General features: G+C 41.5%; 1 protein-coding gene across 2 annotated transcripts; it reads right to left on the bottom strand.

Annotated features, from left to right (window-relative positions):
• Positions 1 to 41: 41 nt before the first annotated feature.
• CCDC181 (coiled-coil domain containing 181) lies at positions 42 to 9,860 on the bottom strand. 2 transcript variants are annotated; one of them, XM_032184197.1, is made up of 6 exons: positions 9,693 to 9,860; positions 5,986 to 6,146; positions 4,458 to 5,432; positions 2,279 to 2,425; positions 1,483 to 1,637; positions 42 to 909 (listed from the first exon to the last, which is right to left on the bottom strand). In XM_032184197.1, exons 2-6 carry the CDS (start codon positions 6,121 to 6,123, stop codon positions 747 to 749), a joined length of 1,578 nt encoding a protein of 525 aa, XP_032040088.1. In that variant the 5' UTR covers positions 6,124 to 6,146; positions 9,693 to 9,860; the 3' UTR covers positions 42 to 746. The 2 variants fall into 2 exon arrangements, with proteins under 2 accessions (XP_032040088.1, XP_032040097.1); XM_032184206.1 differs by lacking the exon at positions 9,693 to 9,860 and adding an exon at positions 7,223 to 7,240.
• Between the last annotated feature and the right edge of the window lie 1,782 nt (positions 9,861 to 11,642).

Raw genomic sequence — 11,642 nt, 5'->3', positions numbered from 1 at the left:
AGTCACCTCAGCATATTCTCTTGTATCAAGAGTACACAGCATCAAGGGTGACATAGTTTATTTCAATAAGTTTAGCAAACATGGACATGTAGACAAGGAATCCAGCTTCCTTAATAGTGGTAAAGATCATAATTCACATTATCTTTAATTTCATGAAGTATAAAACTACTGAATATGTGTGCATCGGTCTGGCTCAAATAAATAAGTTTCTGAAAAAACGATGCGAGTTCACATACGTGTTAGCCTTCAGTCACCACTTCCTCTGAAATAAGTGTCCTCTGGCCTAGCCAGGACAGCTGGTCCACAAGCCAGTAGAAAGCAGTAACTCAAAGATTCAAGAAATAGCATTTTCCAACAACACAACAAGTTGTACAGGCATCATCACAAGCAGAAAACAGCAATATTAATCCAGCAAAAATTCACCATTTTACATAATAGCCTGCATCTGGGAATTCATGGTGGAGTTCAGTAATAAAGTGCCTTTGAAAGGGGAGTATGTATTTGCCACCCTCGCAAACAGATCTCGCTCTCATTTAGATTTGGTCAAACCAAGAAGATCCCTGAGTTGTACATAAAAGCAGGCTTTTCAACAAAATTCATTACGAATAAATAGCAAAACCATTGTCAATGAAGGGAATTGTTAAACTCACTTGAAAGCTTTAAAAACACCACAAAGTCAGTAGCTGTAAAGAGCCATAAAAATTAAGAGGGTTGCCCCCAAGAACTCTGTAGTTACCTCTAAATTTTCAACAGTAATGGTCTCTGAAGCGAAAGGATTTAGGCTCTGAACTAATGCAGTGGATGTTCTGCATCTGTTTTGCTCTTCTGGCTTCTAATCTAAGCTGCCTCGCTCGCTCTTTAGCAGCCAGTTCTTCTGCTCGTTTTTCTTCTCTCTTTCTTTTTAGCCATCTGTGGAGAGAGAAACAGGACTGACAGGTAACAACTGAAATCTTTATTTCATCCATTCAAAGGAGGCTGGACCGCGAGTAACTAGAGTCACCTGGTGCTTCAGGATACAGATGTTAGGGCCAACTAAAAGCCCATCATTCCCAAACACGAGAGGTACTACTTTTCTATCCCAGCACTCCTGGTTCTGCATCCACATTCCCTACCCCCTTTTGTTGAGCTGATTCAACTTGCAGACTCAAGAAAAAAAAAATCACTTTACCAGATAAACTTTGTGCCCGTTTAATAGACTAAATTGGCACATGACTGCTTTAAAACAGGCATAAAGGGCTAGGGGAAAAGGATCTCTCTTTTTCAGCAGAAGTAATGCCCTAGTTCAGCTCAGGCTGTGACAACTAATTTCACAGCAATGAACAAACATCAAAGAACTGATGTGTTTTTTCTACAGTATAAACTAATGAGGGCATATTCGCTCAAAAAAAGACTTCAGCATTCAAGATGTACTATAAAATGACAGCCTAAGTTGATACACTACAAAAATTTCAAAATGGCTTCCCAAGGAATGTTTCTACTCACTCTTTGAAAGCTCTGTTGCATTCCTCTGTTCTTGGGAAAAAGGCAATTCCCTCTGCCTGCCGTCTCAAAATTTCTATCTGTTTTTCCTTCATGTGTTCTTGGTGCTTCTTTTTAAGCCATAACTTGAAGGCTTCTTCTGGATTCCTACTCCTGTCCTATTTAAATAAAAGACATACATACATGAGACTTATCATCAAATGACCTTTATATTAATCATTTTATTATAATTTTTCAACTCCACTGGCATTTCCATCCACATTAGGGAAATGTATTTTATAGGCAAACAACCATATGCTAATCTGTCATTGAATACACAAACGAACAAGCATACAAAGCAGTATGTTTAAAAAAAAATACTAAATTTAGTTTTTCAAGCCCGTTGCTGCAAGACAGAGGAACTTCAGAGTATCTGAATCATCATGGTTGGTCACGTCACATGCATTAACTGCTGGCCAGCAAGTTCTGATGGTAATGAATATACTTCAAAGGGGTTTCTGGCTTGTTCACTGCTGGGCTCAGTAAAGTCATTCACCTGCTAAAAAAGGGCATTGCTGTACCTCCTGTGATTTTATAGCTATTAGGTCACGCGTGGAGCTTGTACGGCATAAGCCAGCCTGGCAGGCAGAACCATCCTGAACATGCAAGTCAATCTAGCTCTTCATTGAAACAATATGACAAAAACATTTCCTATCACTATGAATGTTCATAAACTTTGCTAAGAACAGGGGCTTAGAATTCAGTTTTCCTATCTAACCAGAGCAGTATAACTCCCAGTCTCACATTATGATGATCTTACTTTGCTGTTCAAGTTTTCCAGCTCCTTTGCACGACGAATTCGTTTTTCTTCTTGCACTTGTTCTTTCTTCTTCTGTAACCAGGCTCGAAATACCATCTCATTCTCCCTTCTCTTCTGTTCTTCTTGTTCTTTTTTCCTTTCTTCTTCCTTGTATGAGATTAAGAGTGAATAAAAATCTTGCTCATTAAGATAACTGTCTTAATCTGCAAAGGCTTCTTTGTCAAAGTGGGTAATAAATGAGCCATTTGAATTATATCTGACACAAAAATACTGATGGAACAGGAATACTCAGACTGCAGCAAGCTGGTACTGTTTTTAGGAAGAAATTAGTCTGAGCACTTCCCCAGCGCATGTTGCATTTACCTGTTTTTTGTGATTACCTCCATTTCCATGATACATCCCAACTCATGGGCATTTCAGTAGCTACAGGTCATCTGCCCATAACAAAATGACATCTGCCTAATTAAACTGATTTGAAGCCAATCAGAGCTAACTGATGCATTTTAAATATTAAATAAACCCTCAGGCTTGATAGACCATTAAACCCTAAAGGATAGTTAACTGCTCACGGACTGCTGGCACTACTGTATTAATGGAGTTTTTTTTTTGGACATGAAGTTGAAATGCATTTATTCACAGGATTATTAATAGCTTAACAGTTTTCTCAAGTTTAAAAAAATATTTAAAAAAATGATTTTTACAAAATTGAAAACACTTCTTGTAATTATTAATCACATTTTAGCTAACAAGTATCTATAAATAGCAGAAATGGTTTCAAACAATGCTTCAGAAAACTGAGGAGGACAGTTTATCAGGTTTTAATTCTCTGACACAAAAGCTGTAATCCCCATTCATTTCCAAAATCTACTCTTCCTGTGAATAGATGATATTCCTCCCACTCACACACAACTTGCAGACAGCATCCTACAAACTTACAATTTCCACTCTACTGAAATGAAAAAAAATAAAACAACCCAAGCACCAAAATGAGGCAGATGGATTCAAATAACGTCAAGAAACGTTTCGTGCCTGTGAAATCCACAGTGTTAGTTCACCTTCACAGATGAAGAAATACAGTACTACATTCTTACCTTCTTCAGGAATTAGCCAATGAAGTAGTGCAGACTACATTAGCCTAGTAACAGAAGGTTGCCTCCACCACACTAATTGTTTTAAATGTGCAAAGAATGCTGTCAAGAGATCTAGACTTGTGTGTACAAATATAGCACATCAGTAATTCTCCACGTTTCATGCCCCTCATCACTGCCATCAGCAAACTTTTCACACAAAACAGGCCAGAACTATTTCCAGCTTGCTTAGAACATCACGGCACAGAAAAACACGTTCTTTTTATTCAGACCATGACCTTACATTTAATGCACCTGACTAGAACCCTAGGGAAGTGTGAACAGTTTGGTTAGAATGCAAACCGCCTATCCTGTCCTGAATGAATATGCATAGCTTCCTGACGCGATCACTATTATCACAGAATGGTTTGGGTTGGAAAAGACCTTAAAGATCATCTTTGCAGCTCTCCTCTGGACTCATTTTTGACCAGTAACAAAAATGCATGCCCATTTTGAAGTCTTCCTTCCATTTCAAACACACATACTGCTTTGTTCATAGATCTCACAGCCACCCTCCTGTGTAAAATCTTACTTTATGACTAAACACTCTCCCATCTGATAATTGCCTTTTACATACTTCATCAGCACCCACACATGCACCTGCATTATTGTGGTTAATGCTAGTTTTCTCCACAGACCACACTGCAATGTAGATGTGATGCTGTGTACAATGTTCCAGCAAAGAGTGGACCTGTAATGGAATTTACAGGGAGTCAATACGAAAAAGCTGTAAGTACAATAAAGCAACAAAAAAAAAAAAAAAAAAAAAGGCTTATTTATAAAGGATGTATTAAATAAATACTTAATTTCTGCTTTGAGCAAGGGATGGTCCTATACCACTCCATGGTTTTGGTGTCTCTTTGTATTGTTTTTTGTTTGTTTGCTTTTTGTTTTGTTTTGTTTCTTAATAAAAAATAAAAGGAAAGGAAAGGAGTTTTGAGAGATTCTGTACAAACTCCAGAGAATTACTATTATTATTACTGAGTAAATGCCCTGATCATGTGGCCTTCGTGATGGTCACTGTGATCTGCTCATTGCCTCTGTATCTTTACCTCTTTCCTCATTTTTTCCTTCCTTTGTTCTAGCTGCTTCCGCAGTTCTTTTTGTCTGGGAGAAAGACAGTAAGTGGAACTTCTCACGGGCACATTTGCAGATTGTGCTCTTGGTGGAGTCTTCCGTTTTCCCAGACCTCTTGCAGCATTGATAGCAGAGTTTGGACGATACTTAGGGTTAGATGGGGGCTTAGGGAAATACACACACTCTTCGCCAGCAGGAGACAAAGAATGTACACCTGGTCTTACAGGAGGTACTTCCTTCATTCGAGAGACAGCACCAGAAGAACTGGGGTATGATTTTGGAGACGTACGTTGAGTTTCAATATCAGTGAAAGAAACACTTATTGGGGGCAAGAATCCCTGGCTTTCAATATCACGTAAACTTAGAAGTTCAAACTTCCCATCTTTTTCTACCAGGATTTTACCATCCTTCTGCTCCTCATTCTTGCCAGCATGTGGTGAAAACAATGAGCTTTCCTGTCCCATTTCATTAGAAATATGCAACTGAGATAGCCTATTTGAGACATCATCTTCTCTTGCAAGGTCTGTTTTACAAACTTCAGCATCTTCTGGAGGAGGAACTTCAAGATCCACCAACGTATCCTTAAATTTTAACTTCCGCTCTCTATTCTCATCCACAGGAGCTTGATTCTCCAGCAGCTTGTTGGCTTCTTCAATTTTTTCCAAGATGTAACGCTTTATTTCTTCGTCCTCTTCCTCATCCAGTTGCTGCTGGTTTTCTAGCTTGGATTCCTGGATAGAGCACTCACTATCTGTATCAGACAGATGATCCCCCTGTTTCATGTCAGACCCAGATACCAAACTTTCTTCATTGCGGGGTTTCACTTTCACATCTATACCAGCTTCTGAAAGCTGATCTGGATTTTCTTCCATTTCCTCACTGTCTTCCTCAAAGGTCTCCACAACTTTAACATTTTTTCCTTTGATATGTCCTTCATTTCTTTCAGGACTCTGAAAAAATAAAAATCAACTATTTATCTCAAACCGTTCTCCCAACAAAGAACAGTATCAGGGAAACAGAAAAGGAACAGCAGGAGAGGAAAGCAGTACTAACTACACTATTTTTTTTAAACAGGCTGTCAGATAGAGAGTGTCTTAACAAATAGCTTTTTTTGGTGCTAACATCTCTGCTACAGTTTCTCCATGTTAACATCTATACAAAGTTTAACCAACCATGGCTGGAGCAGTAAAGCAATCAGCGACAATACGAAAAGAGAACAATGTGTTGCACAAATACTTAAAGGAGCCTGCACTGAAAGCAGAAGTACTTTGTACTGAACATATTATTTTCAATGAACATTGAATTTTCTGTTTTAAGACAATTATAAGCAAACTAATAATTTCATTGAATTATTTTTCACTACAGTTCCAAATAATATTCCTTCTCAAAATTCAGCAAACGTACCTACACATCTCAAGCCACACTGATTTTTGTGCTTTTGTGCTTTCATATTACTCTTTCGTCCTTCTAACTAAGAAAACTAGCAATTAATTTAACAAATACCTCTATTTCACCAAGGTTTTCTTTTTCCTCTTCATTAATTAGCCATTCAAGGTCTTTTTCAAAGTCATCCTCATATTCTCCACTTTCTGTTATATCACCCATATTTGCCGGATCACCTTGGTCATCATTTTCACTCATTTTGGTGATGCCTTAGAGTAATACTACAAAAGAAGGAAAAAATGTTTTAAAACTCCAGTGACACACGAGCACAGAATGTTGATATCTCCCATGGCACCCATATCAAACTTGGGAGCAGAATCAACACAACCACGCTAGATAGTGCTACAGCACCTCAGAACTAAGGAGCATTAATGGCCTTGAACATGAAAGGTTTTGGCCTTTCCAGCTCTGGCTAGCAGGGCAAGATCTAAGTCAAAACAAAACTAAATGTACTCAGTAACCAGTCAATCAGGTTGGCTATAGTCAAATTCATGACAAAACTGAGGGTAAGCCACTATAAGGATGGGATCTGGCACACAATCTTTTCTCTTTGTACCCACTGCTGTCTGCTGGAGTTGCTGCTTCTGTCTCTCTCAAAGGATAAACCTGCATCATTTACAGTACACCACTACACGAGCACAGCATAGCAGATGGCAACACAACACGGGATGTAAGAATTAGCTCTGACCCCAAATGGCCCTGGAACAGCTCTTTCCTGCCTTTCCAGACAGTAAGGGCCGCATCTGGACTTCCCAACCTGTAAGCATTTTGTAGTGTTTTGTAAAAACTCTTCCATCCAGAAGCTGCTGATTAAATTCCTTCAAGGTTTTAAATTCTGGTGAGCATCTTTGAGTTCTCAGATATTTACTCACACGAACGCCAGCTCTGTCTCTTAAAACCCTATGTACCACAGTTGACAAGCATTGCTCTTTTAGACCTCAAAATTTAGTCAAGATTTAGCTACAAGAGAAGAATAATAGTAAAGCTGGATATTTTTATTGCGAACTTGCTTGTATGCAAACTTTACAAAAGCTCCTCTTTTTGCTGGAACTGCATTTTGGTCAATAGAATATGACAACGAAGCCCCATCCAGCCTGGCCTTGAGCACCTCCAGGGATGGGGCATCCACAGCTGCCCTGGGCAGCCTGTGCCAGTGCCTCACCACCCTCACGACAAGAATTTCTTCCTAATATCTAACCTAAATCTCCCCTCTCTGAGCTTAAAGCCGTCACCCCTTGTCCTCTCAAGGCACACCTGCCACCTATTTTTCATTTTTAGGGCGGAAGAGGCAATGTACCCGGTGCCTGGCTCCTGCAGAGCCTCGCAGCCCCTCCACACCCCAGCTCCGCCTCACCAAGACGCCGCCCGCCCCGTCCGCCATGAACCGCCCCCCCCAGCTCCGCACCGCCCGGCGCCGTCGCCATGGCAGCAGCACGGGCCCCGCTCCCCGCCGACGGCGGCCCCCGAGGCCCAAAGTCCGTGTGGCGCCGCCCCGTCGCCATGGCGTTATTTATTTATTTATATATTTATTTATTTTTGGTTCCTGGACCCCGCTGCTGGCGAGAAGCAGGGTCAGAGGGGGGAGCTGCCGGTGTCAAAATCGGAGCTTTTGTCAGTAAAAATAGCGCTGCGCCTGCAGGGAGCTTGACCTGCTGCATCACGTCACTCAGATCACACAGCGTTCTCACTGAACTTCGAAATGTAGTGAAAAAAAATAATAAAATAAAAATTAAAAATAAATATAATAATAAAAATTAAATAATAAAAATTAAATAATAAAAAATAATAAAAAATAATAAAAAATAATAAAAAATAATAAAAAATAATAAAAAATAATAAAAAATAATAAAAAATAATAAAAAATAATAAAAAATAATAAAAAATAATAAAAAATAATAAAAAATAATAAAAAACACAACCCCAAATAAATGACGTTCTGCACTGGAGGAGCCAGCAGGCGCAGCAGCAGGGCTGCATGTTGTGGGTGCAGGCACTGACTGAAACAACGTCCATGCTGGCTGGATTGGCAATGGCACCTGCCTTTGTGGCACGTACAGCATGGCGCTGTACCTCCCAGCATGGCATCCAGGGGGATGGCCCCCCTCAGGCCTCCTGCCGCCACAAGGCTGCAGCAGCACGATGGCTGTGGGCAGAGAGGAGGGAGGTGTCTTGGCTGGCAGCACCAACATGGTGCCCATCACCTCATCCTCAACATGGCGCCCATCACCTCATCCCCAACATGGCGCCCGGTCCCCGTTTTGAAAACACAACAAACAAACAAAAAAAACCCCACATCATTAACTGAGCTGAAAATGACAATCTACAAGTACACCAGAAGGCCAAACACCTCAGGGACAACATGTTCTGTGTCCCAAAGGCTTATGTAAATAAAATAAAACCCAGGCAGAAAACAGCCAGGAGTAAATTTAGCCTGGGCATCGATAGCTCTAAAGGTCATGAGGACAGTTACCCTTGCACTCATAGCAGGGGGCTAAACTGCCTCAAGGTGGGTTTCAGGAGGTTTCTGAAGGCTTCTGGTGCAGGGGTTTCCTCTAGTGCTACATACAGCAAGAAGAGAAATGGGTTTTGACATTGTTTTCAGCAAGTAGGAAGGGCTCCTTGGTATTTACCTGAGATATACATGGTTCCTGCTGCACCTGGAAAAACATCAACCACTGACCCGCAACCCAGGGTCACTTAGGTATCTCGTACATGAAGATGACACTCCGGAATTTCAATTTTCCGCATTTTACAGACAGGTGGCTTAGACAAGTTCACAGCAGACTAAAATAAAGCTTTGATATTCCTCCCGGTTCTCTTTGTGCTCTGCTTTTATCGTAAGACCATCTTTCATCTTACAAGCCAGTGCTACCGCTTTCATTCACAAGAGATGCTTTATTCCACTAATTACACATCGGTGTGATTTTAAAACAAGGATTAGACCCAGTTGCTGGAATATCAAGCTATAATCCTTAATAATGATATTTAAAGAATGTAAGACATTTAAAAATGGTATTTTAGGATCAATCTATCAATCTATCGCATGCTTGTGTTTGTGAACCCATATGTCATTAAGTTTATGTTTTCAGGTGTTCCTTTCTGCAAGGGAGCTACACAACACAGTTGTGAAGAAATGCAATGAAAACAATAGCTGAGCAATGCAGTGCTTCAGGGACAGGCCCCAACACGTTGGTTGCTTTTTTCCGTGTCACTAATACATCAGATGCCACCTTTAGGGAACAGAGAAAGGCTGCATAACACCTTCAGAGAGCGGTTAAACAAGCACCGTAACACCTTTTATATGGTTTGTAGGAAGCAGCTGACACTGTCAAGAGTCACTAGGAATAAGGTCCAGAGCTGCCAGTCCCCCGTCCCTTTCCATAAGGAAAGTCCCTATTTCCTTCCCAAGTGCTTGGTTATGGTGACACTGATAGAACAGAAAATGTGATCACATCTGTGCAGAGCCCTCCCCTTCCCCTGAAAGCTCTGCCAGAACAGCCTGCTGTTCGAGACACAGAGAGACACAGCACAGTAGAGTAAAACCCTGCAATGCCTTGGCAGGCTTTCGGGGTCAGTGCTAGCCCAGGGTCACCACAGTGGGGACTGCCCACTGAACAGCACCCTCCAGCAGGTCTCACCCTGCCTTACCTTTTGGACACAGCAAGCCTCTCCCCCTGACAAGGATCCCAAAGTCCAGAAGCCATGCCAAGGATGACCAGCATCACAGCAAGCCCAGCGCAGGATGCACAGACTGAGCTGACACTTACCTCCAGCAGCACCCGGCACAAGCTGGAACAGAGAAACAGCCACTGTGTCCCAGGGAGGCACCCTGGCCGTGCGTGGTATTTATCTCGTCTCTATCAAACCGCAGCGTGCGCTGTACCACCAAGGCAGGGATTCAGCTCCGTGGCAGTAGCTAGGCGTCTCTTCTCAGCTCTCACTATATGCAATGGGAGGAGCAAGGGGGATTGCCACGGTTCACGTGGACCTGCTTTGCTCACAGGCAAGAGCAGCTTCAGGATTCTTGTCACAACACCTTTCACCGGTACCAGCGACATGCAATGCTTGAATCTGCCTTGAAACATAATGCTATACTATCTGAGCTACTAATTACCCTCTTGCTGTATGCAAGCATAGATTTTAATCCCTTGCACAGCCAAGAAGCTCAGGCTGGCATCCCTTTACAGCTAACTCCTGTATTTACCCAGAGGAAGCTGATGAATGAAATTCAGAAGCCTAACATGCTGACAATCCTATCCATCTTGCCTCAGGGATAAGGCTCTCAAAGAAACACTTGCAAGGACTGCATTTTTTCCTAGCAAGGACTGCATTTTTTCCTAGCACACACCCATTCTCTCCAACTACCACCCATTTTTTATTTTTCACCCAGCCCTACAGAAGGCTTGCTGGCTACAAACTGGCAGTGGATATTCAGAGACCAGTTTCACCTCCAGCATAGCCTGCGCAAGCAGGTACAAGCCATCTCTTCCAGAATCACAAGACAGGAATGGACAGCTTTCTAAACCAGTCAAGTGTGGCATGTCAGGAGAGGTAATGTATAGTGTTTCTTCCTTAGGGCCTCAATTTCATAATTGGGTAGATGTGAATAGAAAGGTCCTCCTGTACAGTAAACCTGCAGCTGCTTTCCCCTACAGTCACCCTCAGTGATGCTGATGCTTCCTGATCAGGGTGATCCTACACCAGTGAGTAAGCTTCTCCCCCACCGCACCAGCCTGCACTGGAACTACAGAGTGGAATTGCTGAACTGATCGACAATTAAGGAACTTCAAGATAAGACACTTGCACAGAGTTCTACAAAACTACACAAAACACTCAGCCATCATCTTCTTTAAGACTTAGTTCTCTTTTCCTGGTTTGTCTCAATTTTTCCCTTTGTAACAGAGATGCTCAGAACAACCTGCATTAGTCAACTGCAGCAACAATGTTGTGGATTAGCAAGTTATCAAAAAGACAAAACAAACACTGGCCACACATATCTTGAAATATTTTTATTTAACAAAAATAGCTATTCAATTAGAAACAAGCTGAAGGGGTCCTACCAACAACATCAATATGCTTACAGAATTTCATAGGCATCAATAATTCCACGTACAGTCACACTCTGACACCTCATCACCACAGCAACAGCATAACATAAGAACAACATCTAGGTGTAGTTTCCATAAATAGGCCTGAAGATGTACACAGTGTAGCACATCACTATTAGAGCTGTCACAATTTCATGACTTTGGTAGAAAAATTTATTGCTGTAATTCATTAGTTCCTTAAATATAAGTTGAAAATTAACTGGGTTGTTCCCCTTCAAAGATTTATTCTATGTATGAAAAGTGCAATTAAAACTGAGCTGCTTCTTTCTGTCACTTGATACAAGTGCCATGCATCCATGCCTCATCTCAAATCACAGCTGCCATCAGGCCAAGGAACCCAAAGGACAAGGTATGCCCTTACTACCCTTTCTCAGGCCAGCTCGTCAGCTAGCATTTCACAGCTTCAGATTATTTTTTATACAGTAAAGAACAGAATATATATGTAGTTGGCTTCAAGTTTCCATTTCAGGATAAGGCAGTTAAGTTTACACATACAAGTATAAATAAAGCTGAGCCCCTAAGAAGTTTCAGAAGGCAGCCTGCTGACACAGTGAAGCTTTGGGGAGTGCACTTCCCTGAGAAGCCAGCCTTAGAGAGCTCCGTAGACCC

Source organism: Aythya fuligula, chromosome 1 (assembly GCF_009819795.1).
Source record: "Aythya fuligula isolate bAytFul2 chromosome 1, bAytFul2.pri, whole genome shotgun sequence".
Lineage (NCBI taxonomy): Eukaryota > Metazoa > Chordata > Aves > Anseriformes > Anatidae > Aythya > Aythya fuligula.
Note: the sequence above shows the minus strand (reverse complement) of the source record. Positions and strands in the feature narration are given on the sequence as shown.